At 51.9% G+C, this 14,129-nt stretch overlaps 1 protein-coding gene across 3 annotated transcripts; it reads right to left on the bottom strand.

The window, feature by feature from the left end:
* Positions 1–1,638: 1,638 nt before the first annotated feature.
* Vps13B (vacuolar protein sorting 13B) lies at positions 1,639–14,112 on the bottom strand. Of its 3 annotated transcripts, XM_001357584.5 has the most exons (14): positions 13,934–14,112; positions 12,495–13,876; positions 11,091–12,438; positions 10,281–11,017; positions 10,035–10,227; positions 9,372–9,979; positions 7,257–9,212; positions 6,967–7,191; positions 5,874–6,913; positions 5,456–5,818; positions 4,646–5,401; positions 4,098–4,582; positions 2,080–4,040; positions 1,639–2,021 (listed from the first exon to the last, which is right to left on the bottom strand). In XM_001357584.5, exons 2-14 carry the CDS (start codon positions 13,773–13,775, stop codon positions 1,800–1,802), a joined length of 11,175 nt encoding a protein of 3,724 aa, XP_001357621.4. In that variant the 5' UTR covers positions 13,776–13,876; positions 13,934–14,112; the 3' UTR covers positions 1,639–1,799. The 3 variants fall into 3 exon arrangements, with proteins under 3 accessions (XP_001357621.4, XP_033232957.1, XP_015038547.1); XM_033377066.1 differs by lacking the exon at positions 13,934–14,112 and having other exon boundaries at positions 12,495–13,922; XM_015183061.2 differs by lacking the exons at positions 1,639–2,021; positions 2,080–4,040; positions 4,098–4,582; ... (7 more) ...; positions 10,281–11,017; positions 13,934–14,112 and having other exon boundaries at positions 11,904–12,092; positions 12,151–12,438; positions 12,495–13,923.
* Positions 14,113–14,129: the final 17 nt, after the last annotated feature.

The following is a 14,129-nucleotide window of genomic DNA, read 5'->3' on the forward strand; positions in this document are numbered from 1 at the left end:
CATCAGTGTCAAAACATATTTGAAATATGTTGAATATGTACATATCTACGTAGGGTGCGGTGCCTTCGAATGTTTATTCGTAGAACTCCCTTCGAGCAACAGCTATGCTATCTATGCTGCTTGCTGGCGTATCAATTTTTGATAAGTAACCATTTTAGGAGAAATTGCATTTGATTTTTGTATTTTATTTATGTGTGCTTTATGTGTGCGCACCACTTGAACGCCCGCCAATCCTCCCGTGTATATGGCTCATAGCATGTGTTGTTAATTTTCCACTGTTTCAATCTTATAAGCTATGAATAATTCGTTGTGTTTCCATTTTCCATTCTGAGTTGCGTGTATGTCCTTTTTGCAATAATCGTCGCAAATCCCGCAGTGACGTGGCTTCAAATCACCCGAGGCCTGTTTTAGTAATATTGGATTCAGCGGAAGTCACATGAAATTGTGCTTTGGCCAGATTTGTGCATAAATACTTACATGCCATTCCATTCCATTTTATTCCGCATGTGAACAAACATTCACGACACTCGTAAATGGAAGCCAGAGCCATAGCCAGAGCCATAGCCAGAGCCGTAGCCAGAGCTCTTATGGCAGCACTTCCTCGAAGAACCCCCGCGTATCCTTCACTAAGTAGAAGGCGAAGCTGCCATAATGCATAAGTTGGTGGCCCTCAACGAATACCAATGTGTATGGTATACAAATGGTTGTAGAAGTAATGCTGTTTAAGCTCATTTCAATTTCACTGCACAAAAAGCATTTTAAATGCAGGTCATTAGGCCTGCCTGTCCGCCTGCCTGTCGCATTCGAATGGAAATCGGTTGCATCTATTGAATTTCATTAATGCATAGGCATAGCTGTTGAAGGATGCATTTTAATTGGACAGCAAATGGTTCTGAAAGGGACTACTAAATTATATGAAAGCCCACTTTTAGGAGCAGAACACAGTACTCTTATACACACATTGTACATGCTTATGAATACCTCTACGACTGAGAACCGGACACAATAGGAGCCAACTTTAGGGCAAGAAACGGGGGAGTCGTAAAATGCACACCTTTTATAAACATTAAACAATAGAAGGAAGGCATTTCAGTTCGTGTGTGCGAGTGTCTCGGTGCGGCGGTAGCTGTGGCTGTGGCTGTGCCTCCTCCCGGGACATGTCAAACACATAAAGAAGGTCAACCTGGGGCGTCAATAAGCGCCTTGTGCAGGCACCGAGCAACCAGCAACCGGTGTGTGGGGGCTGCTTGCGGCTGCGGTACGCCAGCCCCAGCCATAATTGAATCCTCAGTTTGTGCACTGACTCGCTGCTGAGCCAAGAAGCCACAACCACAGCCAAGCAGCCCAGCAGCCCAGCAGCCAGGCAGCGAAAGCGGAAAAAGGCGAAGCGTTCCAATCGGCGGCTTTTGTGGACGTCAAGTACATTTTTACAAGTTTCTGCTACTTGCATTGTTTTGGTCTAGATCGATTTATCTGTCCGCGCCATTAAAATGCATCCAAGTTCGAGCTGTAGTTCACTGGCGGAATGCCTGCACATAGTTTAAAGTTTTAGGTTTGTGGGTGGCTCCTAACCAAAATACAATTTATTAAATTGCATTTTGCGGAGCGAACTTTTGGCGCTTTAGCCAATGGGAGGGCTACCATCTTAAAGCTTGTTTATTACACTGCTTGGTTTTCCTATTTTTATTTCAAAAAGGTAACAAAAATTGTCTTTTGTTTTTGGCATAAAATATCGTACACATCAATTAAAACATAACTGGAGTTAGTCACGAGACTTCCTCCCTCCTAAATATACTTGGCTACTGTGAGGCCTGCATCCGACCGACTACCTTCAAGTAGTGGATCAGATGCCTGCCGTAGTTGGGTTGGATGTAGAATATACACTGCGTTTGGCGTTTCAAGTGGTAGTCCATCTCGTGTTCATTTAGCTGGAAAATATCGCTCAGCGAGTCGTTGGCTATCGTGTGCAGTCGAGAGGTATTCAAGAACTTCATGATCCGCTCATTGGTGTAGTTTATTTGCTGGAATTAAGACAAAGTTAATTCCCATACCGTTTTGAGCTGATTTGATTCCACTTACCCCTTCAAAGTCCTCCATCTGCTCTGGCTTGAGGCTCAAGTAAAACTTTGTGGGATCGTCGCGATCCTCTGCAACAGCCACCTTGCTCACTGCAGAGGCAAAGGTCAGATTATCGTTGTCCGACTCCATGATTGCCAGCACCGAAGTGGTCAGGAAGAGCAGAGCCGGGCGCAGCTGATCCCTGGCGAGCAGCGTGATCTCGCAGAAGAACAATATCTGAGCGCGGCGCAGCTCTTCTGGAAGATTGCTCCAGATGCGATACGAGCCGGGGTGCAGAGCCATGTTCCGAAAAACGCTGGGCTCCACCTGTTGCGGCATGGCGTTGAAGCCCACCGTGTGGAGAACGCCTTGCCCAGTGAGGGCCAGCATTTCGGCAGCTCCACTGATGGGTTTCGTGAAGGCTCCCACAATGCCCTTGGTAAGACCCGCAATGACACCCACAGAGCTCCGGGCTTCGAGGGTGTGATGTGCAAGTCCTCCCACGGCACCCAGCAGACTGATGCCCAGGCCAGTCAGGCCTTGCGTGAGGCCATCGGCAAAGCCCTGGGGTCGGGCTCGTCGTCGGGCTTCCGTCAGTTCGATGTGTTCTGCGTCCAGAGTGAGCCTGTCCAGATTCCGTGCCACTGAACCGGCCAGCTTAGTAACCGAATTGACCGTGCCCGCCGTTACGTTACGCAGCAGAGAGGCAGAACCCTGTGTCACGCCCACCATAAAGCCCCAGGGCCCTCGAAACAGCCCCTGCACAGGCATCGAGATGAAGTCTCGGAGACCGGTGCTGAAGGAGCGAGCTAGCCCGCTGGGGCTTCCCAGAATCTCGAGGGAACCCACCACCCAGCCGGCTCCGAAAATAGCTCCACTGAGATAGTGCAGCCCCAAGGACTGTCCGAAGCGTAGGGGAACTGTAAGGATCTGCTGGCGCTCGTAGCGGGAGAAGGAGAGTGGAGAGTGGTCCAGGGCTATGTAAAGTCTGGAGGATGTGTGGACAGAAAGGAGCAGGCTGAGGGGCTCCACGGTGAAGCTGTTCAGGCGAAAGGGCTCGGCTATATACAATGACTGCGCTACGACGTGGTCGGGCAAGAGGATTTGCCCATCGGGCAGCAAGCTCCTCTCTTGCTCCTCGCGGGGCGTGTGCACACAATGGGATGGCTCACATTCCACCAGTGTCTCCAGCAACTGATTCAGATAGGCATCCTCAATGTAGACACGAAACGGCTGTACATGACACCGCACAGACTGCAGCTGCCATTCGTCCTGGTACAAGTAAAACGTAAGCAGGGAAACTGGGCCACTCTGGGCCTGCTGCTTGTACATATCATCCAGGTCGTATACCGGCGGCAGGCCATTGTGACGCTCGTACAATTGCTCAGCACAGAGCAGAACAGGGAAATCGTATTTCCCGCTGGAGTACAACTGATTATCCACCTGCAGATTCGGCCACTGCAAGCGCAGCACTCGCTGATCTTCGTCGTCGTCGTAGGCCAGCATGGAGTCGTCTGCATAGACATTACACACCTCCGTCTTTAAGTAGTCCTTCTCCCGACTGTCCGTCTGGAGGCTGAACACAAAGCGCTTCACGAATATTCGTATCTTGATCTGTGGCGGGGACTCGCATTCCTCGCTAAAATGGGCACAGCCCACAATGTCCGGCAATGGATCGCTGGCATCAGTAGCCGTAGCTGACGCCGTAGCAGTAACAGTCTCGATCTCGTCCAACTGTCTTTCCGAATCCTGCTCTGAGGGCAACAAACGATTCTCTGGCTTTGTCAACCGTGAGCGTAGATCCTTCACAGAAAACTCCAGTTGCTGGGTTATGTAGTAGATGTTGACGCGTATGACGCGATGCTTATCACAGACGACCACCTTCACTTCGCCATGATTCGGCACATGCAAGAACTTCTTCCACGACTTGTCGGTCCTTATGGGCTTTGACCAGCCGAGTTTCTTCTTGCCACAGGACTTTTCTGAAAGCAGGAACCTCTTTTAGATGTATTGCACTTTTGAGTGAGAGTAAAACCCACCATTATATACAGCTAACGACAGATTACACATGGTAAACTCCACATCGGGAAAGTTGGCGTACATCTGCGGCGGGGTGTAGTAACATTTACTGTTCGGCGGGACCAACTGATTCCATTCAAAATGCCTCCCAACGAACTCGGAGTTTGTGCAGGTCACATTGCTGTTGCCGGAGGCACTCGTCTGGGCCACAATGAACTTCACATTCGTGCTGTTGCTGATGATCAGTGCCGGGGCCGTATCGCGGAATATATTCAGATAATGGACATTGTCCTTCTCAATGAGAGTGATCATGAATGGCACCGATTCCCGTCCAGACTGCAGGCTGAAGCAGCGTCTCGTGAAGGGTATGGCCAGGGGAATGGGTATAGATATGTCGCGACTACCAGCCACACTGAAGCACAGAAAGTAGACGAAAGCCGTATCACAGGTATGATTAGCCGCACGGGCATTAAGATCGTAGAAAACGTCCATCGTCACTCCAACGCTGCTGGGCGGGAAGAGAAGAGAACATAAATAAGTAATTCGGTACATAGACCGGATCTCTCACCAATTCTTTGCCCCATCCACAGATACGAGACTGCGACTCTTGTTGGCCATGCTGAACGCATTCACTTCCTCCCTTGTGGAGGTCTCCTTGTGATCCATGGTCAAGGGCAGGGCATTCAGAGAGACATCTGTGAAATTGGTGATTACGAATTTGGAGCGCAGCTTAAATACACGGCGCCCATCCTCCAGCCTATACTCCAGCATCATTCGCAGCACCTCCTCGTTTCGCACCACCACGATGTCCACAAAGGAATTACAGCGGAGCATCATGCTCCGCTTGGGGCTGTTCTCCACTGTCTTAGTCAGTTCCTCCAGGTAAATGGGCGTCGAGGCGATCCAATTGCAGCCAAAAGGCACATCAATTGTGAACAGACCGCACAATTTGGGCACCATTTCCAGACAGTTGGCGTTCAGTTGATGGCGCTCGCGGTCCCTGGTCTGGCAGATGCTCAGGTCCAGACCGGTGGCATTGATGAGCATTCCCCAGGCAGAAACCTCCAATCCCAAAGTGCAGGAAAAGTCCCGCGTGGCCTTTAAGCGGTATTCCACATCGAATGCGTTGGTCAGTGACACACGGCGAAGCACGCGCGATTCCTCATCGTCGCTCAGCGGCCACTTGGGCTTCACCGTCTTCCCCAGCTTGTGCAGCGAGTTCTCAATCGTCCACTGAGCGGGATCGAAGTAAAAGAACTTGTGCCAGTCCATGGTCTTGAGCATGAGTGTATAATCCTCCTGGGAGGTGCTGCACAAGGGAGCCCTGGAACAAAATGCATTTAGAGATACCCGTGCGACAGGATGTGTGATAACCTACGGAAACTGAAAGCCAACGCGATGCTCTGTGCTGTGCGTGGTAGCCGTCTGCAGAGACATCCTTCCGCCATGGGCTGTGATCTTGGAGCTCTGCCCACTCGTACTTTCTGTGGCCTGAAGATCGTCGATCAGCATGTTGCATATCTCGAAGATGGGCCAAATGCAAATCAATATCTTTTGCGGATGAAAGTCCGGCTCGGCTGAGTCCAAATCCACATCCTCGCGCAGGATGCGCACCCACACGCTGACAAACTGCTGGACGGGGTTTTGCATGGGCACCTTGACCAGCCAAGGCAGATTATTGTTAGTTTTCAAAGGAATATCTCCAGTGCGTCCCTTGCCGAGACCAGCCGCTAACTTAAGACTGCGGAATGAAGTAATCCAGTCAAAAGTGCGAGAATAAATTGGCATGTTCTTACCGCAAGTTAATGTCTCCATTACGCACCACCGTATGATAGAAGGATGCCCTTCCCCTGGCCAAAAGCAGGTGCTCGTGTGGTCTCGTATTCTCGTCGTAGCGTTTTCCCTCTTGGCGGAATTCGGTGATCAATTCAAAGGGCACCATGCTGATCAGCTCAATCTGGCCCTTCACCAGTATATAGATCTGCGTGGCGGACAGTTTTCCCACCTTGATGGTGATGCAACACTTTCCCACCCGCAGATGACGCACTCTCTGCTCCTCCTCGAACTTCAGGGCTATGGGCACCGAGCTGCTGGCCTCCATCTGCTTGGTCTCTGGATTTCGAATGAAGAACGTGAGCTCTTGCCCTTGCGCACAGCTGCGGAAGTAGTAGAGCTGCAGCTCATGGGGTGCCAGGGATATTTGCTCGTTCGTGCCCGTCTGCCCGAAGCTTAGGCCCGCCTGCATGCGGTTGACCACCACGCACTTGGACATTAAAGTGTGACGGATCTCGCTCTGGCGCAGCACTTCCAGCCAGTGATGCTTGGAGCTGAGCAGAGTGTGGATCATGTAGGGACCGCAGTTGAAGCGGAGCTTGTCCAGCAGAAAGTTCGCTTTCAGCGAGCGCGGAGAGTGGGTGAACATCGCGTAGCTGGAGAATTTCATAGGCTCCACGATGTCCAGCATGTTAAGGAAGCCATAGTCCAAGCACTTCACGCGCGCGCGGAAGTCCGTCTCCAGACTGAAGTCATTCCTGGCATAGACAGCCGAGTGTACCTGCAGATCTCCCACGTGCACTGTGAGAAAGGTCTGTGGGGAGTCTATTGACCGCTTGGGGGAGTATTCTTTCAAAAGCGAAGGCAGTTCCCCCTTGCCATCCGGCTGATTCAGAAGGTTTACTTCCATGTCCTGGCAACAGAGCAGCAGCTGCAGCCTGGGCACTGTCTCTGCCCTGAAGATGGTATCGATGCGCATGCAGCCCACAAGAACCTTTGGATGCAATATGAAATCGTTGTCTGCATCGGTCTTAAAGGCCTGCTCAATGCGACTGCTGTCGATCTGTAGAATAATAGAATAATAATGTCATTGTTTCAATTAGAAACATTACGCACAGAATGGAAATCTTCATCCTCATCTCCTTCAAAGCAGGTGCCATCGACAGAAATCAGCGACTGCAGAATGACCACTCTCCAGATGTTCGCACAGATCTGACGATCTTGTGGGGATAGCTGCTTGGTGGCCGTCTCCGACAGCTGGAAGTCGCAGTAGTGCAGAAAAGTCTCGTGCGTTTCACTGAAGTACTCCATGCTGCACTTGATGTGTATGGGGTTTGAGACCTTTAAGGAGAAATCAATTGACTAGACTGCCGGAAGCAGAGTGGATCTCAGAGCGCGCAACTTACTGGCATGGGAATCGGATAGATGTGGATGCTGGTCATCTGGCGTGGCTGTGGATAGCGCCAGCAGATAATCCCGTAGTTCTTCTTGATGATCTGCACCTGGTAGGGCATAGGCAGCACGGACTCGGAGTTCAAGTAGACAAATTGGAAGGCGCCCGCCCTGAGGTCGTCCTGATAGAATTCTGCTTTAGTTTTCAGCGAGCGTTTGCAGCGCCCGATCGAGTCGATCGATGGATTGCACTTGATCAGCGCTCCGGGTGCAATCTCTGCTGGAGTGCCCATTGCCGGACGATGTTCCAGAAAGCCCTGCCACTCCTGATGGGCATACTCAAGGATCCGGCCGAGACCTTCATGGGCCTTTTGCAGTTGCAGAATACTCCAAACACTCGCATCGACGTGCAGAAAGTGTAGCTTGAGAGTAGCGTTGATCAGGAGATCGTCACACCATGGCTCGCTGACCAGATCCACGGACAAACGCATCAACAGGGGATGCAGGAAGATCTTCTCGCCAGCCTGGATGTAGAAGGAGCCAATCGTCGATCTAATGACGGCCTTCTGGGGACGCGGATTGAACTTGATGCTGGTGCTAAAGTCCAGCCAAACGGAGCTGCATTTGTAGGACCGTTCCTCGTCGCAGAGCGTGATGGTGACCTGATCAAAGGACAGATTCAATCGGTCCGCATTGTAACAGTGGTTCTTCATCTGCCGCAACTGTGTGCCCTGGACCACAGGCCGCTCGCTGCGCACCGAGAAGCAGGGAGTCTCGAGGAGCACGTTGTAGATGCGGATGACATTGTTGACCAGTTGCTGGATGCTCGTCTCGCACAGGCGCAGCACTATGGGCTTGCGCACCTCCACATCCACTTCGGTTTGATGGATGCGATCGCACTGGGACCGCACAGTGAGCAGCGGTGGGGGAATCCCCGAACTGCTGAGAGTACCTGGCAGGGTGTCAAACACAGACTCATTGAAGGGGTCCACCGAAGGGTCCGTACCAGGAGTGGCCACAGTTACGTTTAGATTGAAAATGGATGCCTGTGTGATGGTTGCCTTCAGACTTTGGGTGCACATATAGCTGGGCTGCGAGACTGTCAGCAGAATGAGCGGCTTCATCACTGGCTGCTCCAGTTCCTCCAGCTCCAGGACTTCGTAGATCTTTAGCACAAATATCCCAGCCACAAAGGAGACACTTTGCGGGTAGCGTACGCCACTCGGTTGCAGCTCCTCCTGCGATTTCTGAGTTCCCTTTACACGACCCCCTCCCACGTGTATTCCGGAATCACTTTGGCAGGAGCCCACAAAGACTTCGCTGCTGCTCCTGGCATCCACGAAACTGGAACGACTTCGCTTGGCGCTGGACCGGCCCGAATGGCCAGAGTGTCTTAGCCGACTGCTCTTGGCCGAAATGTCCACGGGGGTGCACGAGATGCTGTGCGTTGACTGTGATGACAGCTCCGTCAGCGAAGGCGACTCTTTGGCATACATCTGATCGAGGACACTGTACAAACGCTGGAAGCGCACTAGGATGCAGGATATCAGATTGATTTGGTGTGTGGTCAGAGTGGCCACAAAGTCCGTCACACAGTTGTACTCCACACTCTGGCCGCAGACGAAAAACCGATCGTAGATAATGGCCGGGGCATAGACCATGATGAAGTCGAAGTCCCTGAATATGTCCATGTGGTCCAGCTCAGTGGGACGTGTCTGGTTGTTCCACTCGAAGGCCGGATTGTTGTGCTCACTGGCCAGACTCTTTTCCATGTGATACTTTTGGGTCTGCAGCCAGTTCCCAGTGGACAGGGATACATTTCTGACGCTCAGCTCGTACTGACGATCCTCGACCAGGGCTCCGGGGGTGCTCAGCATGTTCAGTTCGGCGGCCTTCTGGTAGATGTCCTGGCGAACCAGTTGCCGCACTAAAGGATTCTCCAGGCTAGGCGTTAGCTGCACAGTCTCAATCTACGACAAGAAACAAAGGAATATGGTTAGATCGCTTAAGGATCGGTGGTATGAGTGTCGTGAATAGAGACGGTCGTGTTTAGGTGGCGCTCCTGCTCCTGCTCGATTCTTTTCTCCTTATACAAAAAAATATCGCCTAAAGATGATCAAAACTCTTACCCTTAGCAACAAGACACTGCAGCACTTTCTGCCCGTGGCCAATGGCAGGTAGATATAGATTCCTTTGCTGTTCAGATGCACCATGGGCAAGTCCTGAACGGTGGTTAAGCGGCTCTCAATAGCTGGTGCCTGATGATTGCCCCTCATTATTTCTATCACTCCGCACAGGGGAATCACAAAGTCTGTGATTTGATCCAGGTCGAGGACCATTTCAATGGGCTGCAGTTCGATCAGCAGCTCAGAGATTGTGTGCTGCCTATTGCGGGGATTTCTGGCTCCAATCTTCGAGTACAGATCCTGCAGGCTGACAGTGGTAACCACCACACTAATCAGCGGCAAATTGCCGCTGTCGCCCAGCATTTTGACGTAGAAGCCATCCTTCTGGAGCCACTCCCCGTGCGGCTTGGCCTCGTAGTAGTTGAGTCCCAGGTTCTCCACTTTGGTGGTGACCTTCGTAAAGTCCGAATGCTTGTCCACGTTCAGTAGTAGATCTTCGAAAGTCACGACAACCTTGTTCTGTTTGCGATCGGTGGGGCTCTCCATTTCGAAGCTGATCCGTGGTATGGTCCACTGGCAGAAGAATATCAGCGAGACATCTAAATTGGGAACTAAAATAGACTTAAATGTAGGCCGAAATGAGCTCGGGTCTGTGTCTTGTATCACCATTTTTCGCTTGAGGGGGCTCAAAGTTGGGATCCAATTCCAGAAACTCCTTTATCACGGGATAGGTTTGGGAGCTGCCCGTATAAACCTCCAGTCGGGGACCCGAGCTCCATTTGACATTGCCATCCTCTTCAGGACTGAGAGATCTGTGAATCTCGGAAACGATTTGAAAATGCTCGTGTAGAAGTTTCACCTGGAATATCGTGCGATTAGATGGTTACTCGATTGTTATGTAGAATGGTTTACCCTTCGAGCAAAAACATTAATGGGCGACATGTCCACGTGCACATTTATTGAGTAAGTACCAAAGCCTCGCTGTTCTACAGGTTTATCGGAGGTCTGGTCCTGCTTCTGATCCACCGCGGCCGTCTTCTCGGAATGAAGGGATCCCGGAAGCTTCTCCTCGATTGGCTTATAGGACATGGCCAGAGTGATGGTAGTCCTGACTGGTGCCAAAACCTCTTCTGATATGTCTCCCCTGCAGTAGCAGACATTCAAGTCGTTCAGATCCGTGACCCAGTTGACCAGATCTGCTTCGGCATCCACCAAAATGACACTCCTGATATTCCCCCGGGAAACGAAATCGCAGTTGCTGGACTTGATTTTCATGCGGGGCAGCCGTATGGACGTGTATTCCACATCCGACTCTGCGGGCCTCCTGCGCACCATGAGCTCGCACACGTCTACCCGGATCTGGGCAATCTCTGCGAGCACTACCATGGAGCCGAGACGCTTCGCCAGCTGACCAAGATCTAGAGCAGTCTTCTGCGGCTTGCTGTCCATCAATAAACCGGTTACTGGTTCCATCTGTGTGTGCCTCTCATCCCGCTCAGAGCTGAGATGCACTGTCTCCTCAGGGACGGAGATCTTGCGGCTATTGTTGCGGCTGATTCGACGCGGTTGAAGGGGCAACGCTGTGGCAGATATCGTGGAATAGTTTGACACCGATGGGCTTGCGGCAGCATCCACATCCATTTCGATCTCTGAAATAAAACGAAAATTTAGTTTAGAAAACAGAAATCTTCAATCTTCAGGCTTTATTCCCTGAAGGCATACCATTTTCCGTTGATTTCCTTTTCGTTGTGTGCTCTGGGAACTTGAGGAACTGCAGGAGATATATATCTATGGTAAAGCGACAATGCTCCACCCACAGACACAAAACCGTCCCGGGCATCTGCTCCTGTTGCTGCAAGGCTGTCTCCTGCAGTGGCAGTGGCAGCTGCAGCTGCACCTCTAGCCACTTGTTGTTCAGGTTCTTGGTGGTGGACAGCACCACGTTGCGCATGTTCATCTTCGTGTGGTAGGCATCTGTGTTGAGGCTTCGCAGCGACGCATTTGCCGATAGATGCGTGTGATACTTGTGGAAATTCAGTCGCAGTTTTGTGGCCAGCGTTTGCAGCTTGATCACATCCGAACTGGCAGTGGATTGCGCCACAAAATGGGACACAGCACAGAGCTCTGTGCCGTTGAAGCTCGCTATCAGCGGAATGATGCGCTTGGCGAGGGTCAGCTCGCGCTTCGAGAACTCTATAGTCAGGATCTCCGACTGAATCTCCGCCGTTTCCAGCGCAGCATCGTTGGGTCGCCAGAGATGGGGGAGCAGGAGACGATTAACGTTCAACTGCATCCGGGGAATGTTCAGCAGCTTGGCGCGGCCGTTCTCGGGCGTGGTATTTAGGATCATCAGCGTGATATTCTTCACACTGAATCTGTAGCAATTGTAGCACGAATTGAGGAGCTCTCGCGGCTTGTCCTGCAGCTGGGTGATCAACTGGACCAGACGGTGTGCGTTCACTGGCTTGCACAGCGTGCCCTCGACTAGGGGTAGTCTTAGCTGGAGATATGGCAGCAGGGATTGCTTGACCGTGGTCGACAGCTGATGCTGATTGGCTGCCGAGGACTCTTCTGGCTGCTGGCGCGGATACAGCTGAATGGTCATGTTCCGCAGCTCGATCTTGTAGTTGCAGGTGGGAGCGAATCCAATGAGGTACTCCAAGTCCGCCAAGGTCATGTCTGTGTTAAAGTGCTCCTCGTGCTGGGGCTCCTCCCTGACCGACTCTGAATGATATCCCGAGTAATCGTAAGGACGCAATAAATCGCTAATTACATTCTTAACCTGGAGAAATGACTGTGAGAAGTGGAAAGTAATCCCAGCGGATAGTAGACGATACTGAACGCGCAGTCCCAGGTCCTTCAGCTGGCTCTCGGCCAGGGGATGGCTGTTCGGCTTTGGGGCCCGGTACTCGACAATATCGAACGACAGCACGGGGCTGCGGAAGAGCATATACTCATCTGTGTTCCTGGCCACGTAGTCCTCGTAGTTGTGGCGGCACCAGGTGCGATCCGAGAACATAAAGTGCTCGTCGAACAGGCTCTTGTCGATGAATGTGCGCCCCTTTAAAGACTGCAATAAAATCGTGGAAAATGCAACTTTGTCTCACAAATGAATGGTCGGCTCACCTCCTGGGTATTGACCAACACCCGATCGACTGGATCCTCGCTCCTGTATGCCCCCAAGGGCTCCATGCAAAGGCTCGAGAGCCCCGCCTTGACGTTCGTCCAGTCGTTCTCCTTCAACTGCGATCTCTCGTAGTAGATGCCGCCCAAACTGATGCGCAGGATGGGTGTATAGCGGATCCGCTTTATCCCTCCCATGGCCTGATCGGTGAAGAACTCCGAATTCTTCAGCTGAAAGTTCAGCTCCTCAGCATATATGCCTATATCGAAGGCATGGCCAATGGTCTCCTCTGGGTCGGGGTCGGGGACCTGCGACTCGAAGCTGGGCAAAAGGTTCCAGGCCCACCACAGATAACTCTGACCCTCGGGCTGTGTACCCCCCACCGGCACTTCGTTGCCCTCCGCTGTTTCCTCTGGATCGTCTGGGTTGAGAGCTTCCTCCTCCATCTCCGCAGGCTTGAGTTCCAGCAGCATTTTGACCAACCTCATGACCATCGGGAATTGCAGCGAGGACACGTTAATGTCCAACGCTTTGGTGAAGACCCCGATTCTGGTCGTGCTCGAGGTGCTGACTGTGGTGGCATTGTACTTGCGCAGGACGCGACATTCCAGGGTGCAGCGATAGAGGACCGGCTCCTGGCACACCTCAATCCTTCCGGCCGTGTTCCGCTTATCGAGGCAGATGGTAAGATCGGATATCTGCAGCAGTTTGCGCATGGAAACCGACACAGGGTGCACGTCCACCATTGTGGGCTTCCAGTTCTCGCCGGCGGGGCTAAAGTTCATGCACTGGACATTCATGGACACGACAATGTCGTCTTCGACGTACTTCAGAATGATGTTGTGGCACTGCAAGGTGATGTTGTTGATTATCTTTTTGACCACGACTGAGCTACTGGCGGGGGCAGCACCCTGCTGTTCAGCCTCCACTGCGGCTTTTTTCGCCTTCCGGCGCTGCTCCTTTTGGTACGAGGCACGACGCTGCCTGCTCTCATTGTCCGGCAGCTTGGCCACAAACTCAATTGTGTTTATGATAATCTTCACCGGCTCCGACATGAGCTTTGTCCATGGCACCTGGATGCTCAGCTCGTGGATGTGCCCCGAAACGAGCTCCACGGGTAGATTGAGCTCCTCCTCCAGCACCTCCAGGCGCAGGTCGAGGTTCTGAAACGTCACCTCACCCTCCCACAGTGACACCTGGGCATCTTCGTCACGGAAATTCTTCACATACTTGGCCACGTAGCTTAGCAGAATCGGGGTGATGTAGGACTCTAGTTTGAACATGGTTGTTCCCGTCCTTCAGTTTTCCACGTCGATTCTCACGCGCTGAAGATTCACTCCAGACGTCGGGCTGCCGTCGCGTTTAAAGGTATTTGAAGCACATGCTGTAAATTTTGTGTCGTGTCGTTGCTAAGCCAAAAATAAAATAAAGCAAATATTACCTGTAATTTTTTGTAGATTGTTTACGTTTTAGCCCCGGCAAGCAGTGTTGGCAACGGACGTTTACATTAGAGGTGGAGAAACATCGATGTTAGCAGAAGGCTGCTATGCGCGCATCTCAGGCAAAAACATAGCCCTCCTCGCGACCAACCAACCGATTGGTGCTGCTGCAAGACGCGCGGCGCGTTAACAGAACCA

The sequence above is a fragment of the Drosophila pseudoobscura genome, chromosome 2 (genome assembly GCF_009870125.1).
Source record: "Drosophila pseudoobscura strain MV-25-SWS-2005 chromosome 2, UCI_Dpse_MV25, whole genome shotgun sequence".
Lineage (NCBI taxonomy): Eukaryota > Metazoa > Arthropoda > Insecta > Diptera > Drosophilidae > Drosophila > Drosophila pseudoobscura.

What these genes read in the sequence shown, in the direction of transcription:
- Vps13B (XM_001357584.5), bottom strand. Translation starts at nt 13,775, where the DNA reads ATGTTCAAACTAGAGTCCTACATCACCCCGATTCTGCTAAGCTACGTG. An exon ending in TTAATGTTTTTGCTCGAAGG is followed by an intron (nt 10,228 to 10,280) that starts GTAAACCATTCT and finishes ACGATATTCCAG; the next exon opens with GTGAAACTTCTACACGAGCA. An exon ending in TCTATCCGATTCCCATGCCA is followed by an intron (nt 7,192 to 7,256) that starts GTAAGTTGCGCG and finishes TTCTCCTTAAAG; the next exon opens with GTCTCAAACCCCATACACAT.